Here is a 23,904-nt window from a genome sequence, read left to right as displayed (position 1 = left end):
AAAAGTTCGATGTGGGGGTGCTTCAGAGGTCTGACACTGGGTCTTAGACATTTTTTTTTTAGCATGTGAGCATCTTTATGTGCTCTGTGACCTTTGTATGAATGATTTCATGGGTTAGAATCACTTAATTATCTCCGACGTCTTAACGTTAATATTTGTGTTGGCTGTGACCTCACATACAACATTGGCTACTGTACTTAAAAAACGCCGTCAGCCTTCAGGGAGGTGGCTGAACTTCCTCTTGTGTCTTGTAAATACGCATGTGGTTATTTCACTTTGGTAGAAATGTATTGCTCCTTTAGATGCACTCCCATTCATATTTCTCTTTCATGTGCTCTCTCTCTCTCCGAGGAGGGAAACCGATTCTCCAACATCACCATCGCTCTCGTTAAGTCCATGATTAGGAGGGCAGGAGAGCGGTGCGTAGGTCAGAGAACTAACGTTTAACAGGAACAAAGACAAAAGACTGTAGTTCAAACTGAAATCGGGATTAGGGAGGGAAAAAAAAAAAACAGTAAGCACCCCAGTGTCCCATTGAGCGTCAGCTCTGGACTGGCTGTTTTCTCCCAGAAAAAACACCAAGGACACGTTATTCAGGTCGGAGCCAGAAGTGTTCCAAGCTTCCCAAGTTGATCAAATCACTCAGTTTACCCCAAACTGAGCCGAGCTGGGACGAACCAAAGTGGATTCACGATGAATCCGGGTCTATCTGTGTCAGTCTGGGTGCTATTTGTTGCGCAACAACTCCAGCTGGTCCTGGTATTCTGTGAACAGTCTCTGGAATAGCAGGTTTTCACCGATGACGGGTAAAACCTCCCGCAGTAGCTCCCGTTTATGGAGACCCTGAACACAGACAACAAACGGTTAGCAGCACGAACGCCAGCAAGGGAATGTGGTACATTTACTGCGAGATCCCAGTGAGATGGGCCAATAAATGAACACACAGATACAGGGAGGAAGCGGCTTTAACAGGGGGCTGATTTCTTGATGCACATTAACTGATCAGGAGGCCAACAACAAGTTTAAAGGAAAACTTCTAAACTAACCGTATTTTCAACAATCAGACACTAAAGCCAGCAATAATGAGTCCTCAGTGTCTGTCAGTCTGAAACCGTGAGTAGCCATTTCGTTTGTGTTGTATTAGACCGTTTAACCAAAGACGGTTAAAAACACCTCAGCTGAACACACAGCTCCTCTGACACGTGTCTTGGTGCGAAAACGCCCTCAGGACAATGTTTCCTCAAATGCGCTGAATCAAATCAGCATTCACAATGTTCACAATGGCCTGAATAAGTGTCAACCGTGCACGTGCACAATCTCTGCAAAGTTATGTTGATTCCAAAACATACTGTATGTTAAATGTCCTGACTAAGTGCTTTGTACTGAAGCAACATGTCTCCCAGTGGAGCATCTGTCTCATATAACTTGGACTGTTCTTCAGTTTGAATGGGGATCGTTTAATATTCAAGTCGTTTTGTCTCCACCCTGAGGACTTTTTGCTCTTCTGTTTTTTAAATCACTGAAAATGTAATAACTCAGTCATATTGGTGGATTTTATTTTAGGCAGTTTCTTGTGTTTTGGAGCTTTTTCCTATTTTTTTTTGAAGGCACCAGATTGAACTCGATATCAGCAGATTCATGTTGAAGAACAATCTTTATAGAACGCAGGCACTTGAAGTGTAATTCAGTTGTTCATATTAATTATTATTATCTCATCGTTTCGGTAGCAGCAATAATCACATTAACCATAAGAAGGCAGAGACACAGATGTAGGAGAAAAGTAACGTTCGTCAAACGGAATAAAAGCATCTCAACCAGCAGACAGAGTTGTTCTCGTACCAGAGTGGTGGGCTCCCAGGCTGTAGATGCTGATTTGTGGACGGGGCCCAGCAGCTCCTTACACAGCTCTCTGAGTCGATACTCCGAGCCTGTGGGGAATCACACACAATCGTATGTGTTCATAAGCCACTGTTTTCTCTCACCGCTCTAGCAAAGCAAACGTGACACTACATCTGTGGGTGAAACCGTCAGACAGCGAGGGTTTGGTACCTTCGTTAACGAGGAAACGGGCGTAGATGAGCAGCCAGTAGCGATACTCCTGCGCTGACTGCAGAGTGAGAGCAGACGCCAGCTGATTCTCCAGGAAGGCCAACGTCATGCTCTGCTGCAGGTTGTGGGGGGTGGAGGAGAGGCGGGATGCCAAGCGACCAGCACTGCAGGGACCACACAGAGAATTTACTACATGCTTCTGTAACTTTTATTTGGAGTAAGAGGGCGTGATAAAATATTAATGTCATACTTGAGGTTGCGTCCTTGCATGACAGCCAGTGGGCCTGAGGACACAGGTGCATCCTGGGTAGGAAGGCAGCTCCTGAAGTCAGCACATTGGACCAGAGAGTCACCTTTATCTGCTATCAGAGTCCTGAGAGAGACCAGGCAGGATTCTTTGAGTTTATACAGGAACTCAGTGTTTTTGCACTACAATAACTACAAGATTTGTTTTTTTATTGAAAAAAAGCTTTTTCAGCTGCACTCATGTTTATTTAGTGAGTAAAAGTTTTACATTTATGACACAGCTGCAAAGTTGGCCTGTAGCAAATGCAGAGCATATATTTATTTGAAATGGAACAAGTGAAGAACAGCGTTGTCTTCACTTTGAGTTTATGAACTTTTAGGGACAGGAAGTAAAAAAAAAAGTTACGGACAAACACAACATAGTGTAGACAGCAGCAGTTACTACTGACGCAAACGTACTGTTACTCTTCAATATTCAATATTAGAACTCGGTAAGACAAATACCCAAAAATGACAACAAAACTCACCAAGTCTCCAGGGAGGAACTGAAGCAGTAGGACTTCCCATTGGACAGTCCAATGACAGGGACCCCCTGCTGAGTCAGCAGAGACTGAGAAACTGTGGTGTCAGCACCTGCTGAGACAAACAACATGTTTTTGGGGACATTTTTAACCAGCTTCACGTGAGGATAAGGAACTAAAGAGACACATTAAAACTCGGATCATATTTCAAGTTACATTAAAAAAACACTTTTACGTTCCATCAGTGAGACGGATATCAGTTATGGACATTTCTACACACCTTTGGTCAGGAAGGAGTTGAGTCAGGCTTAGCAAATGAAACAACTCACCAGGTTCTGTCTGAAGCACAAAGCTATACCTATTCAAAGCTCCACTTAAATCAGTTTATTAAAGAAGATTATTTAGAGTCGTAGTCCAATAAGACCTCAGTCTGCTAAAGAAGGCTGATGTGTGTATGTCCCAAAGCTTGATTTTGTTGTGTAATGAGATGCTGCAGTTTCTCACCAGATAAAATGGTCAGCAGAGACTCATTCTTCACCAGAGCCTTCTGTTTGTGAACATCCCTGCACATAAATATAGTAAGAATCACATTAACAAATGTTCTGTAACATAAACAGCTTTAAACTGCTCGTTTATGATGGAGCCCCCCATCACTGAAACAGAGATGAGTCTACAAACACTCTCGGAAACACGGGAAACATCCCTAATACATCCAAATCATTTTAGAGAGAGAAAAAACTGACCAGACGGACAATGTTGCTCCAGCAGTCAGAACCATGACAAAGTGGGCTGAGCAGTGCAGAGCAGATACCGCTGTGCTCAGCTGAATGGCCGGAAGGAGCCGCCGCCCACAGGAAGAGAATACTGACAACATCCTGTCCTCACAGGCGACAGCAAGGACTTCACTGTGGCAAGGAAGAGCAGGAAAAACTGAGCCTGTACTGTTACATTCATTTACTTACACAAATGTCTTAACTACATGTTATATGTGAAAGTACGACAAGTGACTGAGGTAGAGCAGAAAAACAAGCAGTGTCTGAGTGGAGCCCCCTACCTGCTCCCTGCAGCGGTGACCACCGAGCTGGGCAGGAGCGTGCTCCAGTCTCGTCTGTCTCTTGAGCATCGCAGCTGACTGAGCTTTGAACCCGCAACAACGGACACCTCGTTCTCCACCTCCACGAACACCGACGGCTCCATGCTGACCTACACACACATTTTCAAATTAAAAACAGGAAACAGTATTAAGCTGTTTGCAAACAAGCTGCCAACATCCACCAACATTAAAAGTGATGCATCCTCAACCCACACGGAACCAACAACAGATCACACTCACATGGAGTCGCAGTGTGTTACCTGTAGACTGAAGGACTTCTGTGTACTTGGTGTAGCTAGTCTAAGGACAGCGACATGAGCTGCAGGAGCTGCCACCCTGCTGGGCTCGCGCTCTGTGGGAGGAGTGACCTGACAGGAAGAAAAGCAATACATAACTCATGTATTTTTCTGTGGTGCACATTCTTACAATCACTTTGAAAACTTCTAACACAATATTATAGCCACATGAAAGAAACACATTTAAATATAAAATACTTCTCTTCAATTTTCCCCATCTTTACCTGAGTAAATGGCTGGGCAATGGGTGCGGCCATCTTGTCTTTCCTCGGTCGTCCCTTCTTCCTCTTCTCCACGACCTCTCCTCCATCCATTAGCAGGTCAGGTTTCCTCTTGCCGAATGACAAGTTCTTGTTGATGGCGGCCATCTTGTCCTCACTGTCGCTGCTGGTCTCTTCTTTGGTTTTTACCTCTTTCATGGTGGAGACGGTGTCTTTCGGCCTGCTGAATGAAGAGACCATTTTATGGACTGTTCTAGTTTCACAGAACCCATTCACGTGAACTGAGAAAATCACCTGTCTAACGGTGTGAGTCCAGCAGTGGAGGCGATGGCGGCCGGGACCCCTGGTGTAGCCTTGGATCTCTCTGTGAACCTAGAGTCCAAAGCTTTCATGGGCTCGATCTTGGTGGCAGAAGTGAGCAGCAGAGTGGACTTCACTCTGGAACAACCAAAAAGCAAACACTTAGAGAAAGGAAGGATGGGACAAGAGTTTCCTAACCTGCTACAAAAGGACTAAAACTACAATGTGCATCATCGAGTGCAGGTACAGCTTGGACATGACAGCTGTGATGAGAAACCGATGTGAGTAAAAGCTGCCCAGCTGATCATCATACCCGTCCTTGTTGTCCTCTAGGCCTTTCGAGGTGCTACTGGGTGGAGGAGAGGTGAGCATGGGGTCGTGATTGGGCCTAAGCCCCAGAGAAGAGGGCTGTCCTGGGCTGGAGTCGGAGCTGAGCTGGGGGGTGAGCTGGCTGGACATAGAGGAGCCGGAGGGCAGGATGGGAACACTGTTGAACAGAGCAGGGGAGAAATCCCTGCAGAGAGAGAGTAAACATGAACTTGCAAATGAAGGTGTCAGTGGAGACCTCCATTATTATTTAGAATAATCAGAGTGGCTCTTATGTGTTGTTTGGTGCCTTTATGTGCAGTTTTAGTGGTTGAATTTTTTTCCTCACACGCTCCAAATAGAATCTGGAGCACACGTCATCAGTTCTACAGCCTCATTACAATTTTCCCACACACTGACATATGAATGACAAAATACAAACAGACAGAAAGAAGTCATTTACTTTTCATTGCTTCTTTCAATCTCATCTGTCTGTTTCTCTGCTCCTGAAGCAGACTTTATTCAAACATACAGGCCAACAAATCACGACGACAAATGCAAACTAAAAGGCACAGAGCTCTTTCCACACCCGTGGAACTTGTTCTTAGATGAGTCAGAGGAAAGGCCACTTTTCCTTTCTATAAAACATGTAGCACTGATTCCTCCGTCCTTGCATCGTAGTGGAGGCACTAACGTGTGAGGGGAACGAGGACACACTGCACTGTAACAGGAAGCATCATGAGTGTATTTTCATACCCCGTGTCCAACTGAGCGATACACAGCGGCGTGATGCGTCTTCTGCCATCCGCAGTTCTTGTCTCCACCTGTTTCTTCAGAAGGTTCTGCAAAATGACAAAATAACAAATGCAGGAAATTCAGGACCCAATATAACTTAAAAACTATAGTCTTTTGAAAAAAATAAACGTATGCTGCATATATTCTACAGTAAATAATATTTTAATATCTCTTGCTGTCTTATCATGCATACTGAATGTTTCATACCTTGTGAGGAAACTGTGACGAGTCAATATTTGCAATCTAAATATTTTTCAAGCAAGAAAGCCTTTATTCACAAAGGTATCTCGCATATATAGAAATCAGCTCATTTAGATAAATAAATACATTCATAGATACATTTCACTAACACAAATTAAGATTCACTAATATTGCTTAGCGGCTTAGATGTTAGATGCAAGTTTCCCACCTTCCTGATGTCCTCCAGAGACTCTCCATTCATCACACTGTTGAGTTTGGGGGCTGAGGATTCAGGCCCAGCGCTGCCTGGTCCTGAATTGGCCTGGGCTGAGTTCTGTCGCTCCTGTTGGTATTTGAGCATCTCTGGGTTCTCAATGATGGTGGTGGAGAGCTGAGCCTCTGTGCTGGTTATAGCCAGACTTTTACCATAAATGTTCTGGTGGATACTGTTCTGTATATCAAAAGACAAAAAGAGAAGTGGTCTGATTTATGTTCTTGATGTTCCTGATCAAACTAAATACACAGAAAAAAGCTTTGGGAAAAAAAGGTTTGGACTGTAGACAGATTCTTAAAACGACAGTTTGTAAAAACGGATGTTGGCATCTACCAATCACGACTTGTAAACGCATCACGTGTCTCGTGACATTTATTTTAACAACCTGATGCTAGAAGTCAAACTTGGGGGCCTGGTGGATCAGTGGTAGAGCATTGGGCTGGGATTCAGAAGGCCACAGGTTCGAATCCCACACCACCAGGTGTGGCCCCACCCAGCTACCAAGGGCCACCATGGTGCCACTCCCGAGCCCTAAATCAACGTTTTGCTGTGGGGACCCTTGGAGGAACAAGCCGAAAGCAGTTGATCTTTTCGATGCCAGACATGAAACTTGGCTTATGGCTGTTTTGACCAGATTTTGAACAAAATGAGAAAAACAAACGCGGCAAACTTCAGTTTGAGACTTAGAAGGAACGAAAGAGGAGAAAGATTCAGAATCTAGTATTTGTCTGGAAGGAAATTGCTTTGATTATTTGAGGTAACTCATCTCCATTCAGACTTTTAGTGTGTTCCTTACCTTCTCCTCCTCACTCAGTGGGTCTCCCAGTTCATCCAGGGAAAAGTCCAGGTAGGCCACAGTGCCGTCCATCGAGCACACCAACATCCCCAGCCCTGTCAGAGTCCTGACACACACACATTAAACTTTATAATTTCCATCCTCACATTCACCATTTTAATCGCTTATCACTGGATAGTACTGTCTCGATCAATGTCTTTCCATAATGCAAACCATCTTCAGGTTCGTCTTCTGCTTAGATTAACAACGTCCGGCTAATGTCGACTGCTTCCTGCTGAGGTTATTAGTCTGCAACTAGGTTCATTTGCACTGAAACCTCCTTTTTACTCACCAGGAAATGTCCATTATTGATTTATCAAAAAGATCATGGATGACCACCAGGGGGCGCTTTAGTGAAGTCAGCTGGAGGGGGGAAGCCAACAGGTAATGTTAATATTGTCCAGGTCCCCTCATATGCTACTCAACATAAACAGTTGTTTTAACAGCAGATCAGGACGTTTCCACTGAGTTGTTATTTACTATGTGATCTGACATTAATCATCCTCCCTCAGAAAACCAGACAATCTGTGAGACGTTAGTTCCTGCTACTATTCACTCTATTATGCTAAAGACATTTACTGAGACAAACATCATGAACAACAAAAGTGAGCCATGAAAACTTAACAGAGGGACCTGCATCCCTAGTACCTACTGTACATGAAAGTAGAAAACAAAATGAACTGTGAACTGACCCAGACAGAGAGAGATCTGTCTTTGCTGCCCACAGCGCAGCAGCAGTACGGACAACTGGGCTTGGGAGAGCTGCCGTTCTTCTGCTTCTTCTTGAAGATTTTTGGGTTGAATTTCTTCAGAAATGAAAACCGAAGACATCAGAATTTAGATTGAATTTGGTTGATGTAACGCAGCTTTAAAGTTTGAGCGTGTGGCTAAAATGTTCTCACCACAACAGTGACAGCTTTGCGGTGACCCACAAAATCCATATTAGTCTTCCACCCGTCCCTCTCCACAATCTGAGCAGTGGGCCCCGAGTTGTTCATAGCGTGAGCCGACACCAGATACTGGCCATCGGGAGACCAGGACAGACGTAGGACGTGGGTCGTCCCACCACACTGAAGATGCAGACAGAGAGAAGAGAGACGATTATTAAAACCCCTGTTGGTAAAACTGAGCATGGAAAACACACAAACGTCAGTGAGTGGAAACACAAGAAATTCAGATTCTTCTGTTCAAATAATAATACAATTGCAATGTATTGTATCTATTACTAAACATAATGTAATGTACCTATTATTCCCTCAGCATCACTACAACAGTCACTGGGCTTTCATACCTCACTGAAGGGTTTGGTGATGTTGGCCTCCATTTGCCAGTCCACAGTCCTCCACACTTTGAGGCTGTGGTCGTCAGCCTGGGATGCAATGTATTTCCCCACTGGATCCCACGTCAGACCTTTAACCAGCCCAGTGTGTCCTCGCAGACATGTCACCATCTCTGGAGACACGCAAACAAAACAAAGGGGCGTGGATGAGAAGCCGACAAGCGGGAAACACATCTTTTACTCCATCAACAAGTTCCAACAGATCTTGTGTAATAGGTTCTTGTCCAAAGTGTCCTTTTATGATTGCAAATGATACGTTATAAAAGATAAAAACTAAATTCTCTGGAAGCATCTATGGCCTGATTCACACATTGCTTTTGCAGATATGAGGTGATATCTGGGTTTGGCGTCTCCTACCTGGAAATTTACGAGCATTCCAGATAACAATGGTGTTGTCAACGCTGCAGGACGCCAACCATATGTCATGAGGGGACCAAGCCACGTCCATCACATCTACAAAGAAAATATGGACTTCAATCACGAGTTTAAAAGAGTAAAAAGGACGATGTGGAACAGTCACCTGTATTTCTTCTGAAGCCGAAGCTTCTGAAGCCATGCTGCAACGTTCGACCAAACTAGCTAATGAACATGAAAGTAACACACTGCTGAATTTAATGTAGTTGAAAACGCATTTGCAGACACATTTGTTGGTGTACTAAGATTATAGCTGCTCAATTATGGCAAAAAATGATTAATTTCTACAAAACTGCAATCCCAATCCTCTACATCCATTGAGTTCATCATCATGCATTTATTGAACTTCTTACCAGTGGATTTTCTTGAGCTTTAAATTAATAAAATTCAACTAAAAAGCAAAGGTAAGAAAATAAATATTACAGAATAAGCCTGAGCGTGAGTCTTTCTGTTTTGTTTTAGTTTTTTTGATGCAGATGTTGCCGAAATTTCATCTGACGTAACTTCTTACATCCTTAGCAAAGCATTTTTAATGTGGCTGCTGTTTGTCGCCGGGAGATAAAATTCTATTTGTCAACTTGTCTTTAAGCACTTTGTTTCAACTAAAATTTGAAAAAGCACCTGCTTTTACTTAACGCTGGATCCCAAGACTCGGGAGTAGAGTTAAAAGATCAAGTCAAAATAAGACTTAACATAAAAAACTGCGGTCTGGATACAAGTCTCAGTGGGTCAAAACCTACACCACACTGTGCTATTGACCACTGACCTAAAGAATTTCTTTAGCAATTCTGGTTGGTTCACATTTCTTCTGTCATTATAATGCTGCCAGACTGTAATGCAGGATCCAAACAGGCTTTGCTGGCAGGTGAACCAGCTTGATGTGTCAAATCTGTGGCTAAACTAAACAGCCCACAATTTTGCTGATAGTATGAGATTTTAGGGAGCAGCAAAGGAACTTAGCTGCAAACCACTGCCAACAGAAAACTCCATCTTTATGATCTATGTCTGTGATGTGGTCAAATGTGTCTCAATGTACAACTACAACTACAACTGTCACACGTTACTGCATATCTTTAACTTACCTCCAGTGTGGTTTCTCAGAATGGTGACACACCTCCACTGCTCAACGTTGGCCAGCTTACTGCTCGACCCGAACACTGTGCTCGGACCGATAAAACTGCAGATAAACACACCCAAAAAAAAAAGAACAAACAGCACAAAGTTTAAATATTTCATGTTAGAACTCCTACTGTGGCTGAAAATAGTCAAGAAAATCGCAGAAAGTTACTTTCTAAATCATCTAGACAACAATCAAAGCTGCATCAGCTTTATTAGCATATCGTGTGTGTATGTGTGTGTGTGTGTGTGTGTATACATACGCAGCTCTCTTCCACACCATAACCAGCTTGTCATCTCCTCCTGATGCCAGGTACAGCCCATTGTTGGACCAGCGCACACAGTTAACACAGGCTGCAAAGACAAACACACACTTCAGAAAACACGTTACAGATGCAAATCATATGGACTTTTGCTGAGGAGGTCGTCTGAGACCGTGGCCATTAATAGTACCTGGGGTACAGGCTGTTCCTATTATTAAAAAGTGACTGCTTGTACTTTTAGTCGGGGTTTTGTCAGCAGTACTGCAGGACAGAAGTTATTTTAATCTGTTTCTCTAGGGAACTTCATCACATTACAAACACACTCATGTGCTGCAGGACACTCGGCAGCAGACGTGAGGGCTTAAGGATTTCAACCAGCACCTATTTATTCAGAATCCAGCTTGGCACACAGCATTTGCTCCTATTAACAGAAGCGGTTCAGGCCGTGGGTGTACATGGAGAAGTTGTAGAGCTCGTTCTGCTATTTAAAGCTGCTGATAAAATAAGTGGGAGCAGTCAGAAATCAAGGACAGTTGGTGCCTGACTTCCGTAGAACAGAGGAGCAGTATCTGCCTCATTGTTCAGACTCGCAGAAAAACACAAAGTTGGCAGATGAGAATCAGTCAGTGCCAGACAGTGATGAGGTCAATGCTACGGTGGGAATATACAGAAGATGAAACATTCAGTCAAAGGATGGTTTGAAGTAACTCATTTAGCAGAACAGATATTTTAACTATACAATATATCTGGGCGGCTGACAAAGTATATCTGTTTACATGTTACTTTATTCTGTCCCAGAGAAGGGCAGCAATCGCTGAGTGTTTCCCTTTTATCTATGCACCTGTTAACTACTTATTTGCAGCTTAAAATGTCACAGAAGCTCAGACCATCGAACGCTAAGGTCGAAGGCTAAATCCATGATTTAAGTTGATGACGCGACAAAGAAAATGTGTCGTCAGGGTCTATACAAGTAAAAAAGTAGCCATTAGTTTTAGAGTGTGTCAATTTACAAATACAGCAATTTTATTTTCTTGCGGCTGCACTATAATTCATATTTTTATAATAGAAATTATATTGATGTGGTTTTGAATTCATTTTGTTTTTATTTTACATTACGAAAAATTATTCTGATTTTATTTTCAATATTTCAAAAGTATATTCAGGTTTAGCATTGGTTTCAAGATTCAAGACATTTATTGTCATATGCACAAGATGAACATAATAGTTACATTCTTAAAATCCTTATTTGCAATCCCTCCTTCCACAGTGACAGTAATAAAATCATAGAATACAGTTAAAAAAAAAAGTGCATGTAAATATTAACCCTAAAGCAACAAAAATAAGCCGACTGTGACAGGAGGAAGCTACAACGACATGGGCACCATCTTGACAAGCAACTGTCTCTCGTTTGTTCTTATTAAATTGTATCGTATGTGAGAAAAAGAGAGAGCGAGCTTAAATGTTCATATAAAGTCAAGACATCAGTTATTGTGGGTGGTGTCTGAAATGGCTTAGCTTGTGGTCACTGTGTGCTGCTGTGCCGACAGGACGGCTAGTTGTAAAGAAATAACACAGATCAGTGCCAGCAAGGACCAAAGAGTAGGATGCTTTAGTGCCTCAGTGCTTTTCATGTCTCACACCTGGTTTCTTAGACTTTCAAAAACTAGAACAAGCATTACTGTTAGTGGTATAAGTAATTGGACAATTATACAAAAAAAGGTAGATTTAATTATTTGTTAATAATGTTAGATTCCACAGGGAATGTTTTAGAGATGTGGTTTAAATCTTTCTTAACCGGGCTCCTCTGATATTTTGCATTCTCTTTTATTATATAACTTTACCATAATTCTGTGAAGATTCTAATTCATCTAGGTTACATCTGGAAGTTGAGTGACAGCAACCAGACATTTTTCCTTTACAAATGTACAAACTAAGGCCCATATGTGAGACTCCTTAAATCAACTTTGCTCAGACTGAAGAAGCTACTTGGATGAGTAGTGAAACATTTTGAACCAACAATAAAGTCCAGGTGCTGTGATCAAGGTCCAAATACCGAACTGTTGCTATGTGATGGTGTGTATGTAGGCATGTTTTCATGTTTTACACACTGGGGGATCCAAAGATATTCTTTTACTTTCTTGAAGAATACAATTCAGCTGTATTCTAACTTCCATGCCATTTTAAATGTGCAGTTTGAAAGTAATAAAAAGTTTCCTTCAGGTCTTTTCTTCAGACTTTTCAAACTCTCAAATAAACAAATTGAGTCTCTAATAGTAGGTGCTGACTTAAATCAGAAACTGCAGCTATCTGCTATATGAGTGAACTACAGAATTGCTTTTTTGCAGCCTGTTTATTGATTTTTTCCACCAGAGGCCACTTTTGCAGTAGCTTCCTTACACTTAATGTCAGAACCAGCTTCTTGCCCCAACAACAATTCATTAGTTAGTGTAGCTCTAACCGTGTGCAATTTTGATGCAGTGCATGTTGCATAATCCCACCTGCTGTGCAAGACCATGCATCCACCATGCATCCACCATGCATCCACCATGCATCCACCCTGGCTGTTCATTCTGTTTATTTATTGACGTACAGGGAAACGGGTCAGATCTATGAATTAACATTTACCAGGGTTCTTAGAGTGAACATCAAAACAAAGGCTGGTTACCTAGGTGATTGTCCATCTGGCAAAGCATTTTGGGAATATTTTCATTCTTCTCATCCTCCTCTCTGAGGACCGGAGCCATGTTCCAGATCATCACCTTTCCAGAATCCTCTCCTAAAAACAGACCCAACATCACAAATCTAAAACCACCTGCATTTGTTCAGTATTGAACATGTTCTTGAGAGCTAACAATGACACTAAATGTGGATCCTATAACGACAAATGTGAGTTCATGGTGTAATAACAGTGTTCTCTATATGATATAACATCTTACCTTGGCCACCGGTTGCAAATTTTGTCCCATCAGGATGAATGTCAACTGAAAATATGGGTTTGCCTGTAAAACATTTAATCATATAAGTTAAATCATAAAGACATGGAATTGCAGATACTGTGCAATATACTTACAACTGATCAGATTTTTAACGTCAAATAAAAATTTTTAAATTCCTTTACTTTCTATCTCTGTATGTAATTAGTAACCAAATATACTGCAAGTAGCAGTGCTGCCAAACAAGAGGTGTCAGAGTACAAACAATAAATATGAGAGGAATGTCCAAAGAACACAATGAAAAACATTGCATAAAAAATGAAAATCTGTTAACAATACACATAATTGAGAAGGTCTTTCTAATTGGCAAATACCAATTCTCTTAACTCATGTCATTTTGATTTAATTAATGGTTTTGATGCCGACATGATTAGTCTTCATTTAGTCATTTAGCAGACGCTTTTACCCAAAGCATCATGAAAGTACTTACTTAGTTATTTTTAATTATTAACCAATCGATGATTATTAGATTTGTTAATCATTTTTTTATTTTATCAAAATAAGTTTGGTTGGATTATGTTTAGAAGAACCCCTAAAAATCTGACTGAGAAAGTATTTTAAACATTAAAGAGTGGATGAAGGGACGATTCATAGTGCCTCACATTTAAGATACTTTGATTAACAGAAAAATGTCAAAATGACTATAATAATAGTTACAATAATAGGTTTCAAATCAAAATCAAATCAGACTTGTTGTCATTTTGTTTTGCATCCTGCGTTTCTCTCTTACTAAAAAAGACCCTACAGATCAAATGATTACTCAATATCATAAATCCACTAAATTAAACCAGCTCAAAGTAGAATGGAAAGAATGGGTAGTTACACCCGTAAAACATACTAGTTAGTGATTTTCAGAAGAGAATGTAGATTCTTGTCTTTCCTAAATCATGCAAGTTAAAGGCCTTTGTTGAAGGTAAAAATGGCTTTAATAGTTCACTTGCTCGTTTGGTTTTCTGGCACATGCAGCATGTATCAAAGACTATATGACTAACGCAGTATTAGGAACAAACTAATGTAGTGGCCATAACCTTTAGCTGCGACCTAAATCCAGGCCAACCCCCAACGGTTAACTTCCTAAATTGACAGCTTTGATATGTTTGGGCACTTTTAGGCTCCATGTCAAGCTTGTTCACTGTGCCAAATATAATACGTGCGGGCTAAACGTGTCCCACTGCACATGTAAACAGCAAACAACAAATCACTTTGAGACTTCGACACAGTGCATTTGGGAGATAAGTTAGCTAACGTGAGGGCACCAGAGCTAGCTGGGGTTAACAGGCTAGCTAGCTAAGGTTAGCAAACATTAATATCGTTATAGTAATGCACGGAGACTAGTGATGCTGGCAGCAACTAAAACGCCTCGTGTGTGTGCTCAATCGTTGAATTGAGTTAAGTTTACGGGTGACTAATAAATGACAAACAAGTCAACTAAGTGTCGACCACCAGCACCATCCTGCCTCCTTATCAATTCACCCCCCTCCGACAACAAAAGCCGAACTTGGTCCAAGAGATTCCTGCACAAGCTTACCGTTGTGGCTCACCCAACTCGGCTTCAGCAGCTTCATTTTCAACACAGTTTTTAAAAGAAATGCCCTCAACAAATATCCATCGAGTGAGCAGTTCAAGCTGGAGAACGAACGTCAAGCACACTCGCTTTGTCTCAAACTCCGTCCAACACTTCTCGATTTTTGTGATTCAACTCCATCTCCGCAGCAGCATCCCACCGTCTCCGAGGCGAGCAGCAGACAGAAGGCGAACCCGGGCGACAATCGAAGTGGCACCAGGGCTGTGCAGGAAGTGTTTCTGTTATTTTTGACCGCGGACAGGAAGCGCGTGTGGAGCGGCTGTCAAAATAGTTCTGCAGGGCTGGACTTTTAAAAGATGCAGGAGAAAGAAAAGGCGGCAATTTGCTTTCATGTATTTAATGTCATAAGTTAATTCTGTTGACTTTAATCATACAAACTAAATAACAAAAAAGGAACCGATTTATCACTTTTATTTAAAAGTTACCTGATACGGATTTTATTTTGAAACATCATACACGTTGTAGTACGCAAACTCAAAATTTAAACTGCAAATAAAAAATGAAAAGACATGACATTTAAATGCGGGGGGCTCAATTTCAAATATATAAATGCAAATTTAGAAAGAAAAAAACGTTTTTTATTTTTTTCTTCAAGGGAAATTTAATTGTACATTTTACAAAGGGTATATAAAGTCTGAAGACTTGTTTTGCGTCAAAAAGAGGAAATAATTTATCCCCCTAGCTGATTATTTCCATTAAGCCATGTATGTATTATTGTGTGACGTGGTGCAGACGCCTCCCTATTGTGTTCATTAAATAAAATTAATTGCACAATTTCTTCTCATCCTTCCATGTATTTAAATAAAAAGGGTGTAAACCTAGATAGACCTTAGAAGATGTTTCAAAATTTTGCTTGATAAGCATTAGCATTATGATTACAAATTTAAAATAATAAATGATTTGACTCTGCGTAAATTGGTCTGTAGTACACTCTGATATTATTGTATATGTACTTAATAACTTTTAATTAAATGTATTTTTGTTATTGTAATCAAAAATACCAAATCCTCTTATTTTGGACAATCTGTAAGTTGATTTAAAATGTGTATTTCAATTTACATTAAAGGATGACAGGGTAGTTTATAATTAATTTGATAGAATTTTAAATGGCATCAATTTGAATAATTATTCATTTAAGTCATTAAGTAAATAATAATCTAATAAATATCTGACACATTTGCTTTTGTAACTGTTGGTCTCATAAAGAAAAAAAGAGGAAGTCAATCCTAGTTAAACCAGTTCAAGTGTGAAAACTGCATTTTGACACCCTCTATTGGTCCATCTATAAGAAAAGGGCAAAACGTGAAGAAGGAATCGCAGTTAATGTTTTACTTTCAGTGTTACTAATGTAAAGATGATCTAATTATGTTGATACAAATTATATGGAGTAAACCTAGGGTTTGGGGGCACATGGGCAGCTGCCCCCTTTGCGTGAGAGTGATCTTCCATTTGGACCATTGTAGGCTACTGTGCAGTTTTTAATATCAACTATCTGTACACTGAAACATTTTAGTGTATTTATTTGAGTGAGATGGGCCTAGGTTACACATAATGTATCTGCAAATGTGAGGGTTAAGTGAAGTCCTGGACTTATGGTTTTATGGCACCATACAACCACTTAAAACCTGGAATTAAACTTTATAAAGAAGCTACTGTCAGCTTGATGAAAAACGTCTTTCTCTCCCCTCAACTTTTTAAAATTCAAATAATAAAGGAAGTGAAAATGCTTGAATCATTGCTGCAGAACGTGACACTCAAAGGAACAGTGATTTATTCATAGACACAGTTCAGGATACCGTTTGGTTTCAGAGTGGAAAAACTGGGACAAAGAGCTTAATTTCATTTCGTACAGATTGAATTATTAAATGATCTTACAAACATCCCGCCCCAAGCAAACGCTTGAAAAAGCGGAACACGTTATCAAGTTCATAGGTTCACTTAAGGTCAAAGGAAACCAAAAAACAAAAGACAGACAGAGGCAGCTGATCTTTTTTCTTCAGACAAGTCACATCTTAATAAGTACAAAATCCATCACCATCTCAAGTGTGTTAAAGCGCAACGATACATTTCCTTTACAAGATAATTCTATAAGAAAATAATTATGAAAACCCACCCGAGTTCTTATAAATTCTACTGAGAATGGATTTCTGAAAACATCTCTGAGTTCTACTTCATTTCTCTAATGAGCAGTCAACAAACTTAATGTCATGGCATGATGCATTAATTCCTCACAATTTGTACATTTCAGTTTCTGCAAAAGATTATTTTTATACAACTGATGAAAATAGAATGAAGAGAAAACTCTTTAACCTGGTAATTCAACATCTCACAGGGTGAAACATGGGTTATACATGAGCAATAAGACGCGTTTTAATCAGAAGTGGAACTAACACATGCTGAGAGTCTGGACGAAAAAGGGAAAGACTGCTGTTGATTGGACAGGTTGACCTGTGAATCTCAGGGTGAGTAACAGCAGTGAGACCTGCAGGGAGCAGTGTGGTACTGTAACAGCAGGACACTGGGTTTTTCAGTACTTCAGAAGATGCTGGTTCATCTCCTCCACAGCATCCTATCAAGTGGTCACAAGTGTTATCAAGACCGTTTGGATTAAAACTAGCTATGTAAACACATTCAACTTGATTAAGAAAATGCTTTAATGATGAAGGGTTTAGGATCATTTACATCCTGTTACCAGTTTAGTCCCACTTCACTAGTGTCATGCCTCTTCAATTTTTGCAAACTTTATCGTGTTGAGGATTGTTCAAAGTAAAAGGGACTTAACATTTCCACTGCAAATGGAATGGGCAAAATATCAGAAATGTCTCTCAGTAAAAAGCCAACACTGATTCAAATAAATAAACACCCAGTTTGAACAAAAACTGACCCTTTTGAGGGAGATTTAGATCTAGTGTTTCAATCAGCTTCATTGCTTTACTGGCTTAGCTAAAACATTTTCAGTTTTTGGCGTGAGATATTTGTTTGGACTGTGGGGGTGGATCAGAGAGCTTCATGGACCAGATGTCCCTCTGAAAGTAGCTTCAATCTGCTCCAGTGTCTTGCCCTTGGTTTCTGGGATGCAGGCCATGGTGAAGATGACGCCGAGGGTGCACACGGCGGAGAAGAGCCAGAAAGTTCCAGCGCTGCTTAGAAAATTCTGGAACCGGTCACAGGTACAGTATGTTAGAGATAGAGGTCAGTGACGTAGTTTCAGATACAAGACCAACACACACAGGCAGCAGGACAGCCCACCTTAGGCCTACCCATCTTTCACTGCACTGGAGATTCAATTGTACTGTTGATCATTTCTTTAATACTGTAACTTACCTTATTTCTAACCCTACCCCCCAGTGTAACTGCCTACACATATGACGTCATTATATTCCGTTGTTCCAGGTAATTATGACAATAAATAAAGACATCTAGAAGTTCTTAAACAACAAACAAGCTGGAAGACAGCATTTATCCAACCAATCTGTTGCCACAAGGTAAATACTTGCACTTACTCAACACATTATTTTGTTACTAAAAATGTGTTAAAAAACATGGTTAGAGGAGAAAATGGTTAGAGGACAACCACCACAGACAATCATCCATTTCACTAAAACAAATGTTTATCCACCCAAAATATTGAACTGTTGTTCTGCTGAGCTCTCACCATCATATCTTGGAAGGATTTGGTGATAACAAAGGCCATGGTCCAGTTGGTGAGGACGCAGACAGCGCTGGCAAACCCCCTCACTTTTACTGGGAAAATCTCGGACATGACCAGCCACGGGATCGGACCCCAACCCAGAGCAAAACCTGAACACAGCAACAACTGTTAATCACCGGTGTAGTTTTTATAAATGATGACTGAATAATTGTGCTGATTAAATGCATTTCACAATATGCTGATTCAAAATAAAGTGCACACGGAAATCATTTGAAAATTTACAGTTATTTCACTGCAACTCTGCCATCTTTAGTCATTCTCTTTACCCCAGGTGGTAATTTAAATAGAAACATCCGTCAGACAGCTGTCTGTGACCCGGAGTCTCACCTGTGATGAAGATGGCCATGCTGGCCAGAGCCAGCCAGGACAGGTCTGTGTGGGGTTCTTCACCAGCCTCCATCTGGACGTCCAGCATGAGGCTAAGCGAGGTGGGGCTGTGCATTTTGGAGATCAGGAAGAAGTAAACACCGAATGCGTTGGTGCTGATCGCCATGGCAACACCTTTAAAATTATTCAGGAAAGAAGTTCAAATTTGTCATAACGAAGCAGGAGCTAAAGTGAGGCCTGAGGCGTTGAAAGATCCCCAAACCCCAACACCACCATCCGAGTAAGAGGAGAGATAAACAGGAAGCGAGCCGCACCTGGGCCAAATGCTTGGTTGTCAGACGGCCATCAAAATTGATTTTTGAATATTGAAACTTGTATTATTTGTTGAGAATGACCTGAGATGATGAGAAGGACTTTTCTTCCAGCCTTGTCCATGATCAGCGCTGCTACTGCTGTGAAGAACACCTGAATCAGACCCACGATCACTGAAGCCAGGTCACTCTCCTAAAAAAAACAGATACGCTTTTGTTTAAAAGCATTATCAATATCACTGGTTTGATTCTTTATCTTTTATTGTATTTGCTGCGAGCACCTTTCTTCAACTATCAATCATCTGTAAAGCCCTTTGAATTTCATTAATCTGTACAGGAATGGCCTTTATAAATAAAGTTTTGATAGATAAAAAAAATAATCACCAAATGTGATTTTAGCTCTTCACTGAGCATCTAAGAATAAATCCAGAATTCCACCAGCAGGTGAAATAAACAAGGCATAATTTGAAATTGTTGTGGCATCTGTGTCAAAGTGAACAGGAGTAACTCAGTGTAGAGCTGAATAAACAGGTTTCAGCCTCTTTACCTTAAAATGTGCTTGTTCAAATATACTTTCAGCGTAGAACATGATGGCATTGATCCCTGACATCTGCTGAAAGATCATCAGCATGATCCCGATCACCAGAGGCTTGTAGATGCCCGGGTCCTTCAGGTCAGACATTTGGAAACTAGAGCCCTGAGAGAAAACAGAAAGAGCACAGTCACAAGGGTTAGGATCAGTTCAGTGTGGGGCTGCAGCTAGATATTCAGACCCAAACAGCCTTTCCAGCATTCGTATTGATGATGAAGGTGCTGTTGTCACTGCATCTGTATCTTAAATCTTGCAGCCTCTGGATTTTGCAGCACCCACTGTGGTGACTTCACTCTCCTCCTTTGTTCTAAGCTAAGGCACAAAGCACAGGCTCACCTGCTCGTCGAAGGCGCTCTCGATCCGGCTGCGCTCCCATTCAATGGGGGCGTCTGGTCCTCGCAGGAACCGCAGCGCTGCCTCGGCCTCGTGCCTCTTGCCCTTTGACAGGAGGAACCGCGGCGTCTCTGGCATGAAACACATGCTCACCAGCAGCAGCGCTGGTGGGATGGAGCCGCAGATCGCCAGCCAGCGCCAGTCCACAAGGAGACCTGCGGGGTGAGTTCACGCAGGTATTTGGATTGAGTGTTATCATGACAATTCACTGATTGGTCATTTAGTCTAAAAGCGGCCCGCCACCATTTCCATAAGCCATAATCAGAGCTCTTGCATCTTCCTACACCAGGTCATTCAACCAGATGCTGCTTCATGTCCACAGGTGTAGAATAAAACACTGAGTTGGACATAGGTTGCTCCTAACTTCACTGCTTTTCTATTACTCATTGGTGTTCAGATGCATTTAAAACGGGCACCGACTGAGGCATTTACTTGTTCTTTTATGGTGCAGTTTTGGCCTTTTTGTGATAATTTATGATGAAGTAACCCAGATTTAGAAAAGTGCTATAAAAATAAACCTTTCTCGGCTTCTGATTGACTAATTATTCTAACTTCATTTATAACCTGTTACTGTACATCATAAGTTGCCCTGAACCTTGCACACATTCAGACACTATACAGAAGAACAACAACCAACTGAACGGATTTACGACTGCTGAGGACGCAGAACAGCACAAAACAATTCAGCCCACATGACAGCTTCTATAAGAAAAATGTGAATGGCATTAAGTTAACGAGATCAGTATGAAGCTGCTGTCGAAGAGGCTTTAGAGGATGATCGTATCACATGATGGCCAGGGTTTGCTCATCTCTTCCTCACCACCTTTGATCCCTGAGCTTTAAAACAGTACTGCAACCTTAGAAGAAGCACTTTAAACATGTCATAAGCTGTGACAATGGGAATCAGTGCACACAATAACCAGCGACATGTTAAACAGCTGCTGTCATAGTGGTGGATGTTGTAAAGTTGGAAGTTAAATAATGAAAACCTGCTAAGGATTTGCAGCTTGTTAAGTGCAGCAGCTGATTTAAATTGTGAGACGTTTGATTGACAACACTAAAAGCTGGAGTGTTGAGTTTTCATGCTCGACACAGCTGCAAAATAAACCTCAGAGGAAGGTGATTTTCTGTGATGCTGAGTTCTAGTTCAGTTAAATTTAGGATGATTTTATCCTGGCTAATTTATGTATTTACATCCTTGTGTCTGTCTTAGGTTTGGTATTGATGAATGTTATTATTTGAACTATGAGTGAGTTTCATGAACTTGGATTTATAATAATTTACATGAGATTTAAAGATGTCAAAAACACTATAAAAGGACACAACTCTTTTACACTTTCTCGCTTGTACTGCAATAGTTACACACACGTAAAACAGTATGAATATAGAAATGCTACAGTACACGAAAGGCAGTGTGTGGGAGTTTAATTTCATAGAGTGGTGATTTCCTGTGGCACATTCAGGTGTAGAGACCAGCATCCCCCCCCCAAAAAAAACAGTAAAAACAACTTAAATACCTCCAACATAAGCTCCCAAGATGCCTAGCACTACCATGAGCTGCACACAGGAGCCTAACGTCCCACGGACCCGTTCGTGTGCCATCTCAGAGATATACAGCTGTGTGAAGAGAGGAAAGAAAATTACACAAGGGAAACTTACAGTACATTTTATCCATAGAAAAGAATCCATAGTGTATATCATTACTTGATTTTCAAAAAGTATATTTTGTTTCAAATTGTTACAGTCAAAAGAAATTTATCTAGCAAATTTGAATTTAAAGACCAACAAATCATCAAAAAGAAAATAGTTGCTTGTAAACTGATGTTTCAGAGAAATCCAACCAAGAAAGCAATAATTTGGTCTGGTATGAACGTCATGACGGCCAGGTGCTTCTCACCGGGACAACCAGCGACGTGACTCCGCTGGCGAGGCCGGTGAGCGCCCTGCCGATGTAAAGCATCCACACATTCTGCGCTGCGATGATGACGGTGAAGCCAAAGACGAACGGCAGCGAGCAGAACATCAGACTGAGCTTTCTGCCGATCTTGTCCACCATCCAGCCGCCCAGCAGGCCGCCTGCCGCCGCTCCCAGTGTCACGATGGACTGAAAAACCAAAACACACGTGACTATTGTATAATTGCATTTCCATCTGTACTGGAGCAACCTATTTAGAAGTAAGAACTACAATGATAAATGATTTTTTTACATTTATATTCTTCTACATACAGTATGCACCTAACAATTTGACATATTTTATGACTAGAAAGAGAGAAGTGACAATGAGTGGACCACACAACTTAAGTTCTATGAATAGATGCATCTCACTTGAATGCATCCTAAAAGTCAACTTCTTTAGTTTTATGTCCACATCTTGGTACCCTGATGTTTCATCAAAGAGGAAACAGTATTTTCTGACACACTTGTTCTTGTTTTGTTAAAATGAAGGTGTCAGTAACGCAACATTGGCTGCGTCTGAACTTTGAGCCTATGTACTGTGAAGCATATTCCGCAAGATAAAAAGTTATTAAAAGTAGTAAGCAATATAACATCTTGCTTTATAATATAAATGGGTTTTGAACTCAGGTGAACCCAGCATGATTGCATGATTGCATGATGTCTTTGCTTGGAGACATATGATAGGAAATCATCAAAGTCGGCATCGTACCCCAAACCAGGAGCCCTGGACGTCATCCAGCCGCAGCCGAGGGTCAGCAATCTTGGTGAGCTCAGGGATGGCTGGAGAACTGTAGCCCAACACAAACCCGAAGCTCATTGGACCCAGAACAGAAGCTAACGTAGCCAGGTACAAGTTCCTGTTCTTCACTTTGCTGTGGCAAGAAAGAGGAACAGAATTAGGGAGATAAAGGCCATGATTACACATTAAAACTCCTCAGTTAAGGAGCAACGAAGTTAAATGGATGTGTATGACCAACAGGAGCTGCCCAAATTTGATGTCATATCATACTGTGAAAGAGGAATGTAACTAAGTAACTAGACTTTTTGTGAACACTGAGTGATAGAAATGATTGACTTTGGCTCTAATAGTGCGCAGGGTCCTGTTTAGAAACTTGCTTTCATTTTAAATTATTGCTAAATTGTGCTGATTGATTCCCTCAGACAAATTACACTCAGTGCATTGTTTGCCTAATAGTGATTAAAAGTAGTCTGCGTTATTTGTAGTAAAGTGGGTAGGACACGCCAACCTCTGGAATGGTCTTTTTACAAACGATCTTTGTTCTTGAAAATGCAGTACACGGATTGTGTATCTGTCGGTTTACTGACCTGAGGTAGGCATCCTGTTCAGACAAGAGTCCCGTGAGATCCTCATCTCCCCCCTCTGCGTCCAGCAGCCTTCTCCTCTCGCCCTGGATGTCCATGCTGACAAAAGTAGTAGTAGTAATGTTCTGTGGGGTTTTTTCTCTTGCATGGACCACAAGTCAAGTCAAACTCTCTGAAGACAAACAACAATGGCTGTGCACACTAGCATCCGCGCAGCTTCAGGAAGACGGAAACGGAATAAAGCACCGGCACGATACCAAAGACAGACATGGAGCCAAACTTACACATTTAAAGAGTTAGAGTGTTCATCATCAACTTGTTAGCGAGGGCTGGTGCTTCTTCCACCCAGCAGCCACCTTTGCCTTGTCAACATTTCAGTCAGCTGATTGCAGCGTGCCTGGTATTTCCTGGTGTGTCGCTTTCAAAATAAAGGTCTTCGTGTAACCGTTAAGGCAGAAGTACT

General features: G+C 41.2%; 2 protein-coding genes across 5 annotated transcripts; both read right to left on the bottom strand.

The window, feature by feature from the left end:
* Window positions 1-63: 63 nt before the first annotated feature.
* Window positions 64-15,013, bottom strand: hira (histone cell cycle regulator a). Of its 4 annotated transcripts, none has more exons than XM_067522500.1 (25): window positions 14,770-15,013; window positions 13,185-13,247; window positions 12,914-13,024; window positions 10,249-10,339; window positions 9,952-10,046; window positions 8,813-8,908; window positions 8,408-8,568; window positions 8,019-8,186; window positions 7,809-7,922; window positions 7,409-7,479; window positions 7,078-7,183; window positions 6,237-6,458; window positions 5,789-5,874; window positions 5,040-5,240; window positions 4,721-4,864; window positions 4,430-4,649; window positions 4,170-4,277; window positions 3,871-4,019; window positions 3,560-3,721; window positions 3,321-3,379; window positions 2,823-2,931; window positions 2,300-2,422; window positions 2,050-2,213; window positions 1,840-1,928; window positions 64-843 (listed from the first exon to the last, which is right to left on the bottom strand). In XM_067522500.1, exons 1-25 carry the CDS (start codon window positions 14,804-14,806, stop codon window positions 727-729), a joined length of 3,066 nt encoding a protein of 1,021 aa, XP_067378601.1. In that variant the 5' UTR covers window positions 14,807-15,013; the 3' UTR covers window positions 64-726. The 4 variants fall into 4 exon arrangements, with proteins under 4 accessions (XP_067378601.1, XP_067378603.1, XP_067378604.1 ...); XM_067522502.1 differs by having other exon boundaries at window positions 2,823-2,928; XM_067522503.1 differs by having other exon boundaries at window positions 4,430-4,646.
* Window positions 15,014-16,580: 1,567 nt separating this feature from the next.
* On the bottom strand, window positions 16,581-23,846 carry slc2a8 (solute carrier family 2 member 8). Its single transcript, XM_067521648.1, has 10 exons — window positions 23,445-23,846; window positions 22,828-22,990; window positions 22,059-22,265; window positions 21,679-21,778; window positions 20,105-20,316; window positions 19,724-19,873; window positions 19,261-19,369; window positions 18,866-19,039; window positions 18,482-18,627; window positions 16,581-17,980 (listed from the first exon to the last, which is right to left on the bottom strand). Exons 1-10 carry the CDS (start codon window positions 23,537-23,539, stop codon window positions 17,834-17,836), a joined length of 1,503 nt encoding a protein of 500 aa, XP_067377749.1. The 5' UTR covers window positions 23,540-23,846; the 3' UTR covers window positions 16,581-17,833.
* Window positions 23,847-23,904: the final 58 nt, after the last annotated feature.

This window comes from Channa argus, chromosome 11, assembly GCF_033026475.1.
Source record: "Channa argus isolate prfri chromosome 11, Channa argus male v1.0, whole genome shotgun sequence".
Classification (NCBI taxonomy): Eukaryota; Metazoa; Chordata; class Actinopteri; order Anabantiformes; family Channidae; genus Channa; species Channa argus.
Note: the sequence above shows the minus strand (reverse complement) of the source record. Positions and strands in the feature narration are given on the sequence as shown.

What these genes read in the sequence shown, in the direction of transcription:
- hira (XM_067522500.1), bottom strand. Translation starts at nt 14,806, where the DNA reads ATGAAGCTGCTGAAGCCGAGTTGGGTGAGCCACAACG. An exon ending in ATTTGCAACCGGTGGCCAAG is followed by an intron (nt 13,025 to 13,184) that starts GTAAGATGTTAT and finishes GTCTGTTTTTAG; the next exon opens with GAGAGGATTCTGGAAAGGTG. An exon ending in CCTGGGAGCCCACCACTCTG is followed by an intron (nt 844 to 1,839) that starts GTACGAGAACAA and finishes GTCTGTGTTCAG; the next exon opens with GGTCTCCATAAACGGGAGCT.
- slc2a8 (XM_067521648.1), bottom strand. Translation starts at nt 23,539, where the DNA reads ATGGACATCCAGGGCGAGAGGAGAAGGCTGCTGGACGCAGAGGGGGGA. An exon ending in TCACGTCGCTGGTTGTCCCG is followed by an intron (nt 21,779 to 22,058) that starts GTGAGAAGCACC and finishes CTCTTCACACAG; the next exon opens with CTGTATATCTCTGAGATGGC. An exon ending in AGAGCGCCTTCGACGAGCAG is followed by an intron (nt 19,874 to 20,104) that starts GTGAGCCTGTGC and finishes GTTTTCTCTCAG; the next exon opens with GGCTCTAGTTTCCAAATGTC.